Source organism: Aulonocara sp. 'chitande type north' Nkhata Bay, linkage group LG1, assembly GCF_057382095.1.
Source record: "Aulonocara sp. 'chitande type north' Nkhata Bay isolate Kocher_YH1m ecotype deep benthic linkage group LG1, A_spYH_male_GT1.1, whole genome shotgun sequence".
Taxonomy (NCBI): Eukaryota; Metazoa; Chordata; class Actinopteri; order Cichliformes; family Cichlidae; genus Aulonocara; species Aulonocara sp. 'chitande type north' Nkhata Bay.
In genome coordinates, this window is record NC_141344.1 from 22,030,766 (window position 1) to 22,050,201 (window position 19,436).

The 19,436-nt window shown below is 39.3% G+C and overlaps 1 protein-coding gene across 2 annotated transcripts in view; it reads right to left on the reverse strand.

Moving 5' to 3' along the window:
* dagla (diacylglycerol lipase, alpha) overlaps positions 1–19,436 on the reverse strand; it is a 44,165-nt gene that overhangs the window by 20,741 nt on the left and 3,988 nt on the right. For both annotated transcript variants that reach the window (XM_086288329.1, XM_086288336.1), the window contains exons 2-8: positions 2,547–2,648; positions 2,190–2,401; positions 1,926–2,027; positions 1,700–1,838; positions 1,441–1,528; positions 615–749; positions 442–519 (exon numbers count right to left, since the gene is read on the reverse strand). In XM_086288329.1, the coding sequence (XP_086144455.1) occupies positions 442–519; positions 615–749; positions 1,441–1,528; positions 1,700–1,838; positions 1,926–2,027; positions 2,190–2,401; positions 2,547–2,641 (849 nt within the window). In that variant the 5' untranslated portion in view covers positions 2,642–2,648. The remainder of the gene's footprint in view (positions 1–441; positions 520–614; positions 750–1,440; positions 1,529–1,699; positions 1,839–1,925; positions 2,028–2,189; positions 2,402–2,546; positions 2,649–19,436) is intronic.

A 19,436-nucleotide genomic window follows, 5' to 3' on the forward strand; every position in this document is an offset into this window, starting at 1 on the left:
ATACAGTTCACGCTGCAGAAAAAAATTCTGTCACATCAAGAGTTCTAATCGTTGAACATGATGCAAAACCACTGTGCCCCCCACCATGTACACTGAAATATAAACAAAGCTGTGATTTATGTAGCCAATATCTAAGGGATGCTGAGACTACATCTTAATTTGTCACAATTTCTTCCATTGTCATTTGAACTGAAACACCTTGAGAAAAACCTTTATTATAATTGCCCTCTCTTTGTGCAACATGTGCAATAACTTTGCATTGTCAAAACATCTTTCAAGGGTAAATATGACTCAGGAGAGCTTTAAAGAACAAGAAATGCATGTCACATTTCTGCAATGATTTTTATCAATTCTAACTTTCATAAGAGTCCATGTGGTTTGGAATGGGATTTAAAAACAGAAGTCGACTTTTTGAAAGTGTGTCACACAGAAGAAACTCACCGAGTTCTTGAGGTCCAGGTATCTAGTGTTACGAGTGACAGGCATTCCTGATAAGAAGGCTAAAATGTCATTGTTGGCCTTTGGAAGAAAACCAACAAAGACATTATTAAGATCACAGTATTTAGAAACATTTTAAACAACATATTTTTGCATATTAAAATAGACAGTAATACCTGGTCCAGGATAGATGATCTCTTAGACCTCTGTCTCTGGCGGAGCAGTACCAGACCAGCAATAATGTCACTAGGCACAATGTCCAGGTCTCTGAAGAACTCTGCAAAAAGGCTGGCCACCTCTGAATACGCATCCTGAAGGAAGAAGCATAGATCAGAGAATGCTGGTAGGAAAATGAACTACAAAAGCCAGCAAAGGATGCATGTTGTGAGCATGTTATCTTAAGTGTTTATTGCTTAGTTCAGACTACACACTATTGCCAGTAATGACCAGAAAGGCGTAGAGACCAAAAATTAATGTCTCTGATGTCATAATCAGGTAAACACAGATTCAGATCACTGGTGAGGTTTTGGATTAATACTAATACCTTATACCAACTGATGAATACCAATATACATGATCATAACCAGGTTTTTATTATCAGTCACATGGCCACCTATCCACTGGAGCTACCTACTCACCAATGAACTGTATCTTTAAATGTGTTCACAATTTTTTTAATTTTATTTCATGACTTAAGATGTGCCAGGATTGTAATCAGAAATACAAACAAATCTCTTCACTGTACATGAGATTAGCTTTTTGATGGCAGCTTGTTATCTGGAATTAATTTATTTCACATTTTTATTTCACATTAAAAGCTTAATGTCACTGGTAAGCAGCTGAGCAGAGCAGCTGTATGCCACAGTCAAGATTAATCCAGTCAGGGCTTATTCTAATGACCGTCTTACTGAACATTATACACCAGCAGTGGTTTTATTCCTTTATATTTTCAAATTCAAGGAAAAAATGTTACCGGTAAGTGTGTTTTGTTTTGCGACTCACCGATTGTGTATCTTGGGCTCTTGTGCAGCACATGAAAACCTTTAGCCTCCTGCTCCAGCTGCTGGCTTGGCCTTCCTCTAGCCTGTGTCTAATCAAGGGGGGGGGAAAAAAAAAAGTTCTCTCACAATTGAACTAGAGTTCGAAAAAAAAAAAAGAAAGAAAAAAAAGGGGGGGGGGGGGGGGAGGTGAAATCTGATAGGTAAAATCTAACAAATATAACAAAGAGATTAGCGTTTTGACCCCAGCAGCCTGTTGATACCTGAGCGTGTAAGTAGTGAGGTTGCGCTGACGCCGACGGGTTGCCTTCAGCTTGACAAAAGTCCGACCCGTGGGATCAAAAGTACACATGAGGGTAATGCAAACGCTGAAAATTACCAGCCAGTTGCATACAACAATTCCTGCAGAGAATATTAAAACATTATTCAAACAAAACCCCTTTTTACTTAAACCTTTCTCATTCTCCTTTATATCCACGTTTCACTCACCCAAAGCCAAGTTTTTGGCAGTGACATCAGAGCACGGTTTGTAATACTGGACAAGCCAGGCAATGCCCACGACAGCATATACGAGCTCAACCAACAGAATAGCTGGAGAGAAAAAGAGGGAGAGTGTGTGAGGACACTCATGATCAATTAGTAAATGTAAAAACTATACAAACTAAACAAAAAAGTAACGCACCACTTTCAATCATACATAGCGTCAGGATGCAAAAAAAAGCCCCAAAAACTTTACATCTCAGCATGTCTTACCTAGCCGTATGTAAAGGACATACTGTACAGCTTCCCTGGGCTGTGTGTACAAAATGCTGCCCCTCATGCTCAACCACATGATGGCGCTCTCACATATAAGGCAGCTGACCAGGATGCCCAGGTACCCTCGGCCATGGTCCACCAGGGTTTCCGAACAGGACTTGTCTGAGCCATATGGAAGGCCGAACACAACTACAGACAGAACCACCAACCTAAAAGACCGGAGTAAGGAAGCAATCACACAGACGCTTTTCTTCAGACATCTACAAACCAAACACTGAAAAGTTAAGACCCAAAAAATAAATAAATAAATAAATAAATAATAATGTCATTTCTACTGAAGAAACACTGACTCACCATATGCAGTGTAACAAAAACAGGAAGAGGGCGGGCAGCACCAGGTCATCACTGCCAACTGACCAGCGCCGCCGAAACATCACCATTCCAGGCATCACTGCCCTGCAGGAAAACCAAAGGGAGAGAGGAAACATCAGGGAAAGGAACTCTGCTTCATTTTTAATTCACTACGTCTAATTCAGTCAGCATCACCTTGCACGGTGCACAGTATACAGGAAATTTCTGTCTTTATCTTCAAAAAAGCAGAGCCACAATGAAAACTCTAAACCAACAATGAACACAACACATGCATCTCTGAACTAAACAGCATTCAGATCATGCCAAGCTCAGCATCAGCAGCCACACAGGGAAGTTTCTTTGTCCTGAATCCCCCCCTTCCCCGGTTTCTTAAATGCACTGCATGCTAAAAGTGAAGAAGGGCTGTGGAGATAATAACACAACAGACTTTTCACCAAGGGGGAAGAGTGACAGATAATGGAAGGTAGAGACGAGGAGATCGAGTGGGTGAGGGAGGGTGCAGTGTACGTGTAAGACTTGATGTATAAAAAGGAAGAAAACCAGCTGGAACATATGATGTCACCATTCTGGTTGTAGCCCTGTGAAAGAATATCTTTTATGTTATTCGGGGTCCTCCTTTGTTGCACAAGCACTGCAAGATTACTCAAGCTGCTTTGGGCTAAACTGAAATGAACTATAAAAGCAGTGGAGGGAGGTAGAGGGCGACGCAGCTTTCAGTCAAAGAGAATATGCCATCCATTATGACAAAACCATTAACTGTAGTACATCTATCAGTGTAGTGAGTGACTTAGTAACTTGTAATAAGTGAAATATAGTTTTAAGTTTTCTTATTGGTCCCGTTCCAGCCCTCCTCTGCCTTTTAGTATTGTTTCAGAACATTTGTTTGAGATATTAAGAAACTGGCAGCACCTCCCAAGATCACCTTTAAAAAAAGCACAGTAACAATAGCTGATAAAGTCTTATTGAATCACGACACCAAAAAATAGCAGAGAAAATTGCATTATATCCTGCTTAAAGGTTAACGTAGGAATGTGCAAAGAGATCGTGTTTGCCAAGAATAACAACTGCAGCAAAAAGTACAGTTGGATCATAAATGAACACAATGGGTTGACAACTTAAATGAATCACAGAAAGCATGCATGTGTACTAATGCAATAAAGTTTGTTCTAGTGGCAACCAGTCAGATTGGACCGAGTACAGGCACAACAAATTGGTGGTGCAACAAAATTCTTCATTTGGCGTTCCTTTGTTAATATTTTCCAAGTTTTTTCACACCTCTGTTTCCTGACTTTTTATGTGTGGTTGTAGCTTTGCACATGACTTCTGCTTCACTCCAGTTAAAGTTAACTGGAGAAAATGCTCACAAATGTTTTTTGCTTGATCATGTAGTGCCACGTTTAAGAACATTAAAAGAAAAGCTCCCTCTCTGCTGAACACTGACTTGGTGCAAATAATCACATTTCACAGTGTCCTCTCAAATACGGCCTTTTTACTGTAAACAACAAAGAAGTATGCACCTAAAAGCTTCTTGACCTAATAATGATGATCGACTCACAGATATTATTTTCTGAAAGGACTTCCTTTTAACAGAGATTATCAAAAGTTGTTGCTGTCTTGCACTAAAATGAATAAGGATTTTAAAAGAAGAAGGAAAAAAAAACCCATCAGCACTAATAATCTTAAGTGGTATTATAGAAGGGTAACTGTCAAATTAAATGTCAAAGACTTGAAGACAAGTAGCCTCTTCAGTAATCGGCAAAATAGTTTACTCCCATGCATTTTCCCCCTCTTATCCAATTCAGGACCGCCGGGATGCTGGAGCCTATCCCAGCAGTGATGGCAGGGCCAAAGGCAGGGTACACCTTGGAGAGGTCGCCAATCAGCCACAAGGCTAATAAAGAGAACCGCCATTTAGCCCAACCCCATCCCTGTTTTGGGATGGTGGGAGGAAGTGAGAGCACTCGGAGAGAACCCACTCTTTCATATCAAAATACTACAAGTGTTATAATGACTTCCTACTGTAGTTCAGCGCGTCACAATGAAAATGAGCCATCCAGCTAAGCTCAAGTTGTGAAATAAGCTTGAAATATAAACAATTCTTTTGCATACAACATACAGTTTGTTTGTGATTTTTACTTCAAAAAGAATCCACCTAATTACCTGTGAAGGAAGAAATCAAAGAAGAAGAAAAAAAGCCATTCATTGAGCCATTTGTGCAACCACCTACATAGCTCTCAGCAGGGATGTGTAGTATTACACAAAACACTGGCATTTTCTCTGTGCAGATCTGGAGGTCTTTTTTTTGTTAAACAAAACCTTCACTATTCTCTTACTGCACAAGCAGTAACACAAGAAACACTGTTGTCAGAATGGATTCCCATGCCCCCTTCTCCTCTTTTAAGTCGGACGGACCTTTAACTCAGAATAAAATTTAGGCTATTCACAGTCTAATAGTTTAACAATAGAGAGATAAAAGTTCTGCCCTGTGTTCATGTTAAATCTACTTCAAACTAAATTAGTCTTTTACATCAATTTCCAGCTCCATATTCCAATAAGGAAAAGCATAATAGGCCCTCATCTCAGACTTTTCTACACCTTTATTCAGTAATGAGATCTCCCATTTGGTCCGTGGATAAGTACCCTTTGAGCTTAAACACCTGCACTGATTTGCATTGTCTGAATATAGATCAAAGGTTTTCCTTATTGTTTGGAACAAACGTAAAAATACTGGCCCACGCACTCCTACAATGTTGTAACGTTCCTTTATCAGATCATCAACTGGGATTAAATGCAACTGCAAAAACAAACAAACAAACAAAAACTGAAAAAAAAACCCCCAAAAAACCCCAAACCTACTAATGTAGACAATTCCAGTTTACAAATGATGAGTACTAACAAAAGTGAATGCAAATCTCATGTTCCATAATTTACTTGATCTTTCATAATAATATACCCATAATGATAATGAATCCACATTTTTGCAGAGATTTAGCTTTTTGAAGTCATGTAGATCTAAACTTTTGATCTGCTGTAAAACAGCCTGTTTCAGTTTAAGCGTCTTTTCACTAAATTGCATGCTCAAAAAAATGTTTTGTCTCACTCCAGCTTCTTCTTGTTCCATATTGAAGATCTACTTGGAACCTTGTACCAAGTAGGTACTAATGGAAAAGGGGCTTTATTGGCAGAGTTGGGACCATATCTGAGGAGGCAGATCTTTTACATGGCTGGTGTGTAAAGGTTTTTACTGCTTACAGTTGTGGTTGAGCAACGTAGTTGCCAACCAAACCTAGTACTCCCATTGCTTCTTGTTGTTCTTGTTGCATGTTGAAGCTTTACTTGGAAACTTGTTAAGCTCCAACAATGCAAAATATGATTTTTTTTGCCATTTTTCAAGTGGTCTTCAACTTTGCATCAGGACTGTATGTGCAAAAGCGATCGTGATACAGTTTCAAATCCTGGAACAAACCATGAAATTCTCACTGCTGCTGCCTTTTCATGAAAACTGATTGAACCCAGAATCTTGTCTTCTTTGTCTTGTTTAGAAACATCAGGACCAGCTCAACACTAAATAATGTCGACTTCATTTTTTCCACAGTGTATTATTTGACAATTAATTTCCAGCAAAAACACATACTATTCATTGTGTATATATGTTACACAGCAAGTTCAGATCCCCAAAAAATAAGGAATTGTGTGTCGCTTTTTTCCAAAGTGCTCAGCGTGTAATGGCTTTAAGGCTGGGTGATTTGAACAAAAGATCATATAATGACACTTTCATCTCTCATGTGACTGTATGAGTTGTTGTACATATGACTGCAAGGATCTACTACTCTCTACTATAAGTTCAAGATCCAACTTAGGAAGTGCTGCATCTTATTTTTGCTCCAATTATATTTAGAGATTTTGGTCCAAGGCGACATGACAGCATCCCACAGGTGTTGCACATTTCTCAGCTGTAATCCATGATGTGAATTTCCTGTTTCACCACATCACAACGATTCTCCACTGGACTGAGATCTGGTGACTGTGAACTCAAGGTCATGTTCAAGAAACTAGTACCCTCTGGTCATAAATGAACACCAACTGCACTCATTCAGGTTACCTAATAATGCTGCTATCCTGTATATATTGTACATACTATTTGTATATATTGTACATACTATTGTTTGAGTACTTACGATTGTTTTTTTGTACTTTTTATATTTTACATTTATATTTATTATTGAAACTTGCACCAAGGGAGTGGCACTCCAATTTCGTTGTACTCTGTACAATGACAATAAAGGCTATTCTATTCTATTCTATTCTAATGAAGTGACTGGTGAGTATAATTAATATCATCCACAGAATTTAACCAATAGTGGATTGCATGCCACACTGTAAGGCCATCTGACTGCCCACCCCTTCACAACAGTGTTTCCAGCCCCACCAATAACCAGATTGTGGCTGTTTCAATGATATAGCAAGAGCTCAGAAGTTTTTAATTTAAAGTTCATCTTCAAAACCTTATAAATAACACACCAAAAAAACAAAACAAAACCCCAGTTATTTCTTGTGAAGTTGGCAAAATTATTACAGTGAAATTTATGCCCAGAAACAACTAATTCCTTCAGTGTTTCAGTGACGCAAAAATGTTTTCACAGCAACACAGCCTGAGCTGTGCTGGCACAGGATTACAAAGAGGACAATGCATCAAAGCAAAGGGGTCAAACCATGAGCAGTAAAATGTGTGAAGGTTTTGGTTTCAATCAAAGCATTACAGCAGGTGGTTTCACTGATTGGCACACTTAACGTTAGACGACAGACAGCACAGTGAAATCAGCTGCTGTTGTGTTTGGCTGAAAAAGTTTACTCTCAGTCTTTCACAGCAAATGGTGTAATAGCCTGAATGCACAGTTTTGGATAAATGCAGTAAATATTCACAGAAAAGGAGGCAATGCACAAAAAAGAAAAGGCAACACATTATTCTAAAAGTCATAACACAAATGCTGATCCGCAGATTCCAGCTTTTATAGCTATTCAGTCTACGAAATGGCTCCTCAGCTTTGTGTAAGAGAGCGAGGGGAAGCAAGAAAATGTAAATTGACCCAGGAGTCATCTTAGCTCTAGTTGTGAAACTCTATCTGGGTTGGAGCGGCATTAAAGAGGACAGTGGAAGAAGGGAGGGAGAACAAAAATTAGGGGACAGAAATAAGGAAACATCTGAACTCCCCCCCAAAAAATCTCATTTAGGCCAAAACAATCAGGCCAGTAAAGAAAAAAAAAAAAAAGAAATCTAGAAAAATCTTCCACACCAACAGGGACACTTATCAGCTCTCTCCTCCAGGCCTGCTGGTACGATAAGACTAAACTCCCAGCAGAGGCGTCAAAAGTGGAAAAAAAAAAAAAAAAAACCATTACAGCATGGTTAGAAATTGAATGGAGTAAGAGAGCGACAGTTGCTTTTGTGTAGTGCAAATCTCCTCTGTGAAGTTTGTTCATGTGAAAGTGTCAGATATATGGAGGTCTTTTTTTGTCTGGTGTTTGGGGGCTTTGTTGTATTTTGTTTCCTCAAATGTCATCGTTTTTTTGCAAAAAAAAACAAAAAAAAAAACAAAAAAAAACACTCCCTTCATCCGAGCATTTGCTAAATTACATATCCGAACACGACGTATGCAAACTGCCTTAAACCTGATTTATGCTTCAGTGGGAAATCTACATCGCGTAGTTGAACCTCCCAGGAAATGCAACTAAACACTGGGCTGATTCAGCCTGCATTGGCCTCTTCAGTCCTGTTGATTCCTCCTGTACATTTTCAGCTACATTTCACAACATTTCTTAAATTTATCAGTGAGAGAATAACAACCATAGCCTCAGTTAACGAAGGCTAATCATATGATCAATATAAGGATTTACAAATGTCAGCAATTTCCTTCAGGGAGATTGCTTAAACTATCATAACTGATGTGAGAGAATGTATCAAGAAGTGGAAAAAAATAGAGGGACAAATATGCTTGCCCCTGAAAAAAATTAAATGACCACAATAAAGAGTGAGGACCCAAGAGGGGAAAACGTTCCAACATTTTATTTGTTTCTATTGGCCAGATCCGGATTTAAAACACCAGGACACGAAGCTGTGGTTGTTAATGTGTAATGCACCAGCACAAACATAAATGCCACCAACAGCAGCGGCCACTTGCATAGCTTAGTCGTAGGCTCTACAAACGACTGGTATACATTCTGCTATCTTCATTCAGCTACCAAATCAAGACCAACTTGCTGGATGGATGGAGCTGGATCATCTACTACGAAGCAAGTCCAATATACCCAAGGTATTGTTACCTTATCTGGATTCATTTATCGCGACACTGGCAATCAGGGTAAGTGGTCACACGAAGCTGGTTATCAACTCACTAAGATAACTCAGGATTTCCCCTCCACGCTCACACGAAAGGGGAGGCTTTGCCAGCATCAGACTAATCACAATTATGAATAAGTGCTGGCAGCAGGGTTTACAAAGGAAGATTAAACTATATGATGGGAAAAATATGAAGCAGTTAAACATGAGACACAGCTGCTGCAGGCCAAGCAGTGATATGAGTGTGCATGTGAGGGCTGTAGAGTTATTTAGTATTAAAAGGCATGTATGAATGCATGCAAGCTTTACATACATCCAACCATTTGATTCAGCTGTGTTGGAGCAGGGATGCATCTAAAAGCTGCAGGATTGTGCAGGTTGCCTGATTATTACTTTAACTGATGTTTTAGCCTTTACTGGTCCAGAAGTTTAAAGGTTTTGGTTACTTTTATTTTATAGTCTTTAAAACTTGTACATTTGACATATGTACTTATGTATTTTTGCTGAAAGCATACATGAGGGCGCTACTAGCGACCGTAACCACTGTTGACTTTACTGCTCCTATTGTTTTACAGGACTCAAAAAAAAAAAAAAAAAAAGACATTTAATCTCAAGAGTCATTATCTAAATAAATACTACAGGTTTATTTTATGTGTCACCAAGAGCATTAGATCACTGAAGCTAAAAAACGATGACACACACACACACACACACACACACGCACGCACACACGCACACATACACGTTCCTAACTTTAATTAACCTTATCAGAATAGATGCATTTAGGGAGAGTGGTGTGTATCTGTCCAATCTAATTCTTGTTAGCACGTCAAAGTCAGAGAGTTCATGCATATCAGAAAGTTTCAAGTGTTTTAGAAATCGTGTACTCATTTTTTAAATTTCTTATTCCTTTTCATGCTGATCTTGTTTGATTTAAACTTACGAGTAGGAGCACCGCTGATTACTTTTCACAATAAGTCACACAAGGTGCCTTTAAATCATCCTGAGTGATTACTATCTACATTAACATGAGACTGAGGAAAAACAGCAAATCTTCAGGTCTGAGAAGCTGGAACAGTCCATTTCTGTGAGTACTGTTGTTTTGTGGCTGAAGTCTCATTAGTAATAATAAGCACAACCACATCCAGGCTGGATTGTGTTGTTCCCATCTTTAATCTATGGTATCGTCATTTTCAAGGCTTCTGTTTGGCAACAAAAGATCGGACACATTTTAAGGACAGTCAGTACTTCAATTGATTGCACCAGTGTGTTTTCTAAGTCCATTAGGGAATGACTGGAATGTGACAAGCTCAAGACCAGACTTGAACTTCCGTTTGTGGTTATAAGCATTTTAAGAGGTTTTTCAAAACAGTCGAGAGTACGATAGTGTGCTCATCTTAAGCTAAACCGTGCTGATTACTGTTTCAATCAGTTCAGCATATAACTAATCAGTGCTGACCTCCAACTACAAAACTCTGAAAGCCAAATTTCATGAACATCTATGACCATCAATCTCATATCTCAACTCGACATCCTCACAAAAAGCAACTGCATCCTCAAGGGCTTTCCCATCCATCACACAGAGGACGTTAGCCTATTAGTGGTGCTGTTTGGCCTCAACTATAGGCATTAGCTGATGCACTTTGACAATTTTTTCACCGCAGTCAAATGCAAACACGTCATCCTGATATTATGTTCATTACATTCCTCCTTCCTTCCACAGGTACACCAGGCTATTTGAGCAATGAAAGTGGAAAATACATATGTAAGGAGTGGACAGCTTCAAATACCTCGGAGTTCACATCACGCAGGACCTGTCATGGTCCTGTCACATCAACACCGTGGTGAAAAAGGCCCGACAGCGTCTCTACCACCTCAGACGCTTGAGAGACTTCCAACTGCCCTCCAAGGTGCTCAGGAACTTTTACTCGTGCACCATAGAGAGCATCCTGGCGGGAAACATCTTAACCTGGTTCGGGAACAGCACCATGCAGGACAGACGAGCTCTACAGAGGGTTGTGCGGTCAGCTGAGCGCACCATCCGCTCCGAGCTCCCTGACCTGCACTCAATCTACAGCAGGCGGTGCTGGACCAAGGCCAGGAAGATCGTGAAGGACCTCAGCCATCCCAACAACACACTGTTCTCTCTGTTGAGGTCAGGAAAGCGATTCCGCTCCCTGAAGACCAACACAGAGAGACTGAGGAGGAGCTTCTTCCCGCAGGCGATACGGTCTCTCAATCACACCACCACACAGTACTGACCCACACATACAGTTCTTACACACACACTGGACTTTCTGGACTTTGGTTTTGCACAACACTGGTCACTATATTCTTCATTTCCGGTTAATACTTGTACAGCTGCTGTTATTGTGTATATATTTATTTATATTTAGATTTCTTCATACATTCTTATATAGTTCTATATTGTGTATTGTGTATTTTGTTGTACAGTTATTTTATTTTCAACTTTAATTTATATATTTATCTTTATCTTATTCTTCCCAGTTAAATTTACCCTTCATTCTAATTTGTGTTGTACAGTTATTTCATTTTTAACCTTAATTTATATTTTATTCCTTCCTAGTTAAATTTACCCTTTTTAATTTTTCATATTTATTTCCCATCTTATTCATAGCCTTTTCCTTTTTTGTTCTCTTTAGGTCACGAGCAGTTGTCCAAGCATTTCACTACATATCGTACTGTGTATGACTGTGTACGTGACAAATAAAATTTGAATTTGAATTAGTTAGCGACAGATTAATTGAAGTTGACCTCGATCAACTTCAATTAATCTAACAGAAAACTGAAAACTGATTGTTTAAAAAAAAAAATTCAAGGGAATTATGCTCATGTGCTCAGGATGTAATGTGCAATTGGGCTTCAGGGGATTAAATCACATTGACTCTCATAAAGCATCTTCATTAAATGGAATATCCAATCTCCATAGCAATTTCAAACCATGTTGCATGTTCAGTGTGCTCCCCTGGTAAACTTAACCTCCTTAATTAGTTTAGAATCTGTGATTAAACCAGAGAGCTGGATATTTGCAACCTGAAAACTAAACATTTAAAAAAAAGGATATAGAAAGGCTGCAAAATCCCATCCCCAAAATAAAAATAGGACACCAACTCCATGCGAGGGACGTTACATACAAAAACCCCAAACAAACAAACAAACAAAAAAAGCCTCCCTGGTTCTCCCATAAATTGTTGTTATTTATGGTAACATAATGATCATTTCACAACCAGCACACAGCAAAAAAAAGACACTTTCTGACAGACTAAGCTGACTAATCCTACTTTCACACATCAGGAATTCACTGTCCTCAAAAGCCATTATTTCAAGCCAAGCTACACCTGAACAGTGTTGCTGGAGCACAAATTATGTTGTGAAAAAAATCATTATCGGGACTTGTCATCGGCATAGCACTTCTACAGCTGCAGCGATGTAGAGTTTAAATGTAGCTTACTGGATGTTACTACTTGATACATTTTTACTTACAAAGGCACAAAGTCCATATATTGTTTCGAGTACTATTTTTAATAACCATAAAATAACCAAAAGAGACAAAGAAAATGTTTCAGACCAAGGTGAAAATTAAACAACTGTTGCACGCCTGATATAGAAACGACTTTTTATTAACTTTTTTTTTTTATGCGGGTTCGTAGATCTGTCTCAGGCATGGCTCGTTTCCCCTTGTTTCGTGGAATCCTTGACTTCCCTAAAATGTAATTACATAACACTTAGGCTTACACAAATTAGATTTCACTTTTTATACAGTACATATAGCGTTCAATATTGTGAGCACTGGGGGTAGCATATTTCACATCAGCCATCAGTGAAACATAACCACTGTTTGATTTTTCTGTTTCTGCTTATGTTTTTTAAACTTTGAAGGTACACTGATGCACTAAGCAGAGCAAATCTTCACAAACTACGTGACTTTTTATTTTTCCTCAAAATAAAACTATACATTTTCAAATCCAAATTGTCAATTTCTCCATTGCTGTGCATATTGATCGAATCTGCATATCTTTTGCTCCATAATACATGATATTGACCATGATGCCTAGCCTAGATAAAAGCCAAGCCCATCTAATGTTGATGCTGATGTTAATAGTTCTTAATGAACTGACATTTTTGCTTGGATTTTCAAGCCTTCTTTAAACCTTCTCATGCAATAAAACGCATTTCGCTGCAGCACCTGAAGCTGCCACACTCCCTGCCGTGTTCGTAACCTGAGATCAAAAGAGCATCTAAATGTCTAAAACCTGACCTAAAAAGAAACTCTACTATGCAGACAGCTCCAGCGTGAACTGCGGTTCTTGACTCTGCTATGATTGATGCATTCTGCATGAAGCATGAGTCACACAAACTCTCGACTCTCATCCAGAGCTACAGATTCCATCTGCATCCAAGCCGCGTGCGTTCAGAGGAGACGACAATGTATCGATGCACGTGAGCAATGCTTTTGTGCTCCCCGCGCCTAGGCCCACACCCATGCGATGCAGTGACAATGATGTAGCAACAATGACAGGGTTCCCTTTTCGTCACTATGCCTTTGTCTTTGACTGGGACAAACGAGTTAAACGGGCACAGCACTGCCTCTGAAATGTTTTACACAAACTGATTCTGTGTGAACTGCACGATGCATCTTATTCACAAGCAAAGCCCTAATGAAATCCCTATTCTCGACTTGGACATTGCCTGTACATGTTTTGAAAAACTGCAGTCATTTCCCCATCTCTACACATAAATGAGCTGTTGCTAACAAAAAGGGAAACGTTACAACTCACCAGGTCTTACTGCTGAAATAATTACACAGAGCACTGTTGACGTATCAATACACTACACCACTGGGTGAGTCACGAATACTGCACCTGAATCTAAAATCTGCACATACAGGAACCACAACATTCAGCACTGCTGCCCGTTCTTTGTTTTACAGAGAGCAAGTTGCTGGTTGGTATGACTATCAGCAGGTGTTTTAATATCCTCTTCCTCAAAGTGAGCCTGCTGCTGCAGCAGCATCAAGCCAAGTTGTGGCCCACAGCCCGCTGGTTAGAGGCCCTTTATTTTCTATCACACCCTCTCCCTGCGCAACCTCCCCATCTATCAACACTCTAACCAAGCTCAAGAACATTGAGTTCGTCAGGCAAGCGTCTCCTCACACAGAGGGATGAGAGCACAACTTACTGAGTGGTCTGAAAACAAACAGCTGAGAAATATTAATCCATTATGATCAGGAATACAATTCCCTGCTCTGAACCAAACATTTCTAACACCACTCACTCTTTTTTACAATAATAAATATTAAAAGTGGGAATCACCAGGTACCCTACATTACGATATTAATGCAATTTCTAACATATCTGGAGTACTGCAATAAGATATATTGTAATTTGTTATGTCTTTTCAAAAAGCAAATTACATCCTCAAAGTTAAACTGTTTCAACCAATGGGATAATTTTATCTCACTGCAGTTACTTTGTGCCACTAAATGAGACTGTCAAACATACCGACACTGCCACCAAAACCTGCCATAAATGTTGACATAAGACAGAGTCCGTCTGCAGTCAGTCTGTGACTCAATGGGGTCATGTGTTGGCAATCTGTCTGCATCTGTTTGCAAACCTCTGACAATCTCTCTGAGAGTGATTGCTGTGATTTCAAGTCAGATGTGATTGCTTGCAGAAAGATTACTTCCTATCAGGTGAAACGAGCCCTACTTTGTTACTTTATTTAATAAGAAATTGATATTTGGTGTCCTTGCATGGATTGTGAAACTATGCTGTATTGATTTTTTCTCCCACCCCTAATAAATATGAAAAACTTGAAAACTGACACTGACATATTCTGCAATCATACACTGTGTGCTTAAAAGGTCACTGTAAAAAAAATAAAAATTCTTTTTGCTGTTTTTATGCAGCTTGACTTTTCTTTTTTTTCCATAGTTATAGCAGTGCATGTTTTCAATGCATAAAAATGACGGTGAAATCTTTTTCATAATTATGTCCTCCAATTAGTGTTTAAATACACCATACTGAGCATACTGAGCCAGTCATGGACAGAACAGGAATAGGTTATGCTTCTGCTTAAAGGTTTACCTATTCACAGACACTGTGATACTTTGTGGTGTGAACACCAGTAGACCCTTAGTAACAGGTAACATTTGAACCAACAGAGCAAAAGCAGATTTTGGGTAAACCTATGAAATTACAACAAGCAAGTGAGCTTTTACAGGTTTTTACGGGTTTACACCTTTCTTAAGTCTAACGCTAAGAATGACGGGAAATTGGGAAGCTCTGCAGGTGTAGTAATCTATGTATTTTACATCATAACATCAGACAAAGATGGAACATGTTGTCAAGTGGGTGACACTACTTGATGCCAGTCTGGAACATGTTTCTTTTTTTGGGTGTCCATCCAAAACGGCAACAGACAGTAAATACACACTTTTGAGCGATAAACATAGTATCTAATTTTAATCCAAGTTTAGCCTGCTACTAAACTAACAGCTATGCACTATATTCAGTAATTAGTCCACTTTTCATATATTCACATGACATCTTTTGAACAGAATTAGGTTATGCGACTGGGGTTGCTTGAAAAGTTTACCTGTTAGCTTTTGGTGGGACGTGGGAGAGAGGAGAGGATCTAATGTGTATCCCAAAAAAAAAAAAAAGGAGATTCCTGCTTTCACCTGAGGTCTGCATCCTCTAGGTACCTGAAATTCTCTGTAGCACGCACACAGTTTCTGCAGCAACTCCTCATCCATAGGATGTAAATATTCATGTGGCCCCTTCGGTTTCTGAATTAAAAATTTATATCTTTGAAGTAGATAAGAATATAAATGTTGTACATTCACAAAAGTGTGTCTGAAATTGTGACTGTACAAACAAAATGTACAGGTATAATTTCTGTGACATTTGTGTGCCAATTATAAATGACGGAATTTCTTCCATAAGACATTATCTAGTGGAATTGCTTTCTAGACTGGACTGACTCACGTTAATGTTGTGTGATATTTCTGGGGTTATGTGTGAAAGGGTTATTTAACTAGTGCACCATTAAAGGGTGATCTATAATTAAAGACAGGCTCTGCGAGCACACAGTTGGGCATAGAGGCATGCAGCAGGTAGCTCGTTATGTCTTCAAAATCAATGGGAATGAGATAGAAAGGAGAAAAAATATATATATTTACTTGACTTGAGACAGACATGGCAGGCTGAAGAGAGTTTGGCATGTAGTGAGGTGTTGGGCACAGTTCTGGAGAGACAGGCTACTAAGAATGTCTACAGAAAATGCTGAGGTTATGCTGGGTTGGCATGACTATGTGACTGCGGCACATAACCAAATCTCTCCGTCTCCTCTGCTCGCTGTCATACATCCATCTGCTCCAGTCTCTCTCTTTTTCTGCCTGGGTCAGTGTTACACTCTGCTCAGATCAAGATTCTCTCCAGCGTTTGTCACATCCCTGGCTCTGCTGTCTCTAATGATCCCGTCTCTCCCCGTTCTGTCACACGACAGCACCACTCTGTCCATCCTAAAGAATCTCACCCTCTCTCTTTCTCATCTCCCCATCTTCATGCTCTCTCCTACCCACACACTCATTCAGTATTCATATTTTAGAGGACATTTATGAGCACCATTTTCGGTGCAGATGCACACGCATCTACATTTTCTCCTCCGGCCCTCCCCTTCACAACCCCTCCTCTTCCTTATCAAGCTAATCCAGATTCTGGTTTTGGTTTCGCGTTGCTCATCTTTTTTTAGACTGAAAGCCATGTGCCGCTCACTCCTACTCTCCCTCTGCCTCTTTCTCCATCTTTTTCTCCCACCGCCGCCCACTCAATCCCTTTCACCTCTTCCCACTCCATTTTCTCTTCTTCCACTTGATGTGATAGTATGTGCGCCGCAGATTGCATGCGTGTGTTTGTGTATACATGATGATGCTTTTATGTGTTTGTGTGTTCGGCTGGCAACATATGTGGTCTGCCAACCTGTCTGTGGCATGCTGCCACATACTATATACGAATGTGTTTTTCATCGTATGCGATCATATAGTGACTTCATCAATTCTCCCCATGCAACACTCTACTGCAGCCATAGCACTGTTGCATTTCTTGGGGAACATCAAATAGACGTTCTTCCACGTACTTCCACTGAACAGCTGTCTGATCACGGGTGCGGCTTGCAGATTTTGGAAAGCATACACGTCTGTTCGGAAGGGGACGCCGACAAACAACACCTGTCAGATAATCAATACTAGCTCATTTATGTGTGAATGTTTCCCTTTTATTTATGAGTTATTTGGACCGGCAACGATTCACAGTGAAGAAGATAAAACCTAAAATTCAGGCACATGCAAAGTATTACATATATAGCGGAGATAACAGGGACTTAAAATAGCAGATTTGAAAATGTTAATTGTGCTGGATCATTCGTGCACTTCCAATGCCATGTCAGGCAAATACACAGCGGTCACTGGAACACATTTCCAGCCTGTTGTGAACTACTGCAAGTTTCAGCTCATTTCAAAGAAAAGTATTCACTAGGGCTGAACGATATATCGCATTTGCGATAATATCGCGACATGATCAAGTGCAATTTTCTAACCGCAAAGGCTGCGATTATACTGCGATTATATTATACAATTCATGGGCTGCATCCTCCTGAAGCCGCATTTGTAGACCGATTACGTCACAGCGACGCGCCGAAGGCTGTCCAAATTACTACCATATCCCAGAATTCATAGCGCGGCCCAGCCAAACTCCAGTTTCCAGCAATGGCGGCCGCTACTAAGTTTTAAAATTACTCATACTAATCTTTCTGGGTCACAAAATAAACTTTTAACATATTTTCAGGCGAGAAAGTAGTTGTGTAAACATCAAATATCTGCTCGGTTTATCAAGATATCCCATATTTGCAAAAGTGCTTCGACGTTTTCAGAGGCGTCTGCTACCCACCAGCTCGACAGCTAGCCGGGAGCTCGAGGGTTACTGATGCGGCCGAGAACGGCACAACTCCCGGCACATCATTTTCAGATCACCGCGGAGTTTCGCTGCTCGGGTTAAACGTAATATATAAGTCACTTAGACAACCTAAAAATGTTATTGTTGGGCTTTTTTCAGTGTTTTGTTTGTTCGTGAGTAAATCGGTTTGGCTGAGATTAAAGTTATTAGATTAGATAAAATAAAACTTTATTAATCCCCCGGGTGGGTTCCTCCTTGGTTTTCACACAGCTGACTAAACGTCAAACAGAAAACTTATTAAACAGAAGTATGAGACAGTCGAGAATTTACACCAGTGTCTGGTTATATTTTAGATAGCAAGAAGCAGACGGCCGAGTTTATTAAACTCCACCGAGACAGCGGTGACGCTAATCAGAACTAGACCGTCCAATTTCACGCCTTTAAACTTTAAAGGCGTGTTTGTGTGTGTGTTTATACAATTGCTATTATGTTTGCACTTTATGTGTAATGTTACTGACTGCAGAGATCAGTAAGATGTGTGTATTTTTTATTTATTAGTTTTATTTATTTAATATTATTTTTTAATTGAATGACTGTCTAGTAGTTCACAGATGTCGAAAAACTGAGTGTGGTAAAGCCACTGATTTTTTTTATGTATATTTCTGCAATCTGCATTGTACTGACTTTCATTTTAATGTTTACACCAGGGTTCCTTGTCAGCACTTTATGCTCAGATGTTTGTAAGCTAAAAATAAACTATTGTGTATGTTCAAATATACTGTTGTGATTGAAGAAGTTAAATAAAAATGTCAGTCATCAATTCATGCATCACCTCATGTCATCATAACAGAGGTCTGTCTTCCAGGAAAGAACAGTTTAAAATTAATGTAATATAGTATTGGCCATACTATATGATGTATTGCTTGTCTTTGTTTAATAATACAGAAGACAAATACCTTAAAAAATAATCGCATATCGCATCGCAATCGCAATATTGGGGCAAAAAATCGCAATTAGATTATTTTCCATAATCGTTCAGCCCTAGTATTCACTATTAAAATCCTGCCTTGTAGCATGATGTAGCCTAACAGGAAAATAAGTACCCTTTAATGCTGAAATGGACTCTTGACACACATGAGAAAATGAAACTCAATTTCAAGGGCCTATGGCATTATCATTTTGAGCTGAATATTTATAGCTCAACTAAAACTGTTCTGTTGCCCTCATTAAATTTCTCAGTTTAGGTGATTTGAGGAACTCGGCAGAAGTGTCTTGTTTAAACGTAAAATTTCACGCGCCGTAAATCCAAAAAACTTCCACTCAGTCTTCCTTTTATACAAGGTGTTTATCACAGCTCAGCCACAGCTACTGGCTTCTGACTCATGCACATGAACAAGTTATTTATGAAAAGCCAAACTTACAAGAATTTCAAAAAATGAAAATTAATCAAGACAGTCTAAAAAAACCTCAAAGATGCTTGTATATTTCATCATCAACTTCCAACTTCCAAGGACATTAACTCTATGACTTTACTGTCTACTTATCAATAACAGTGCC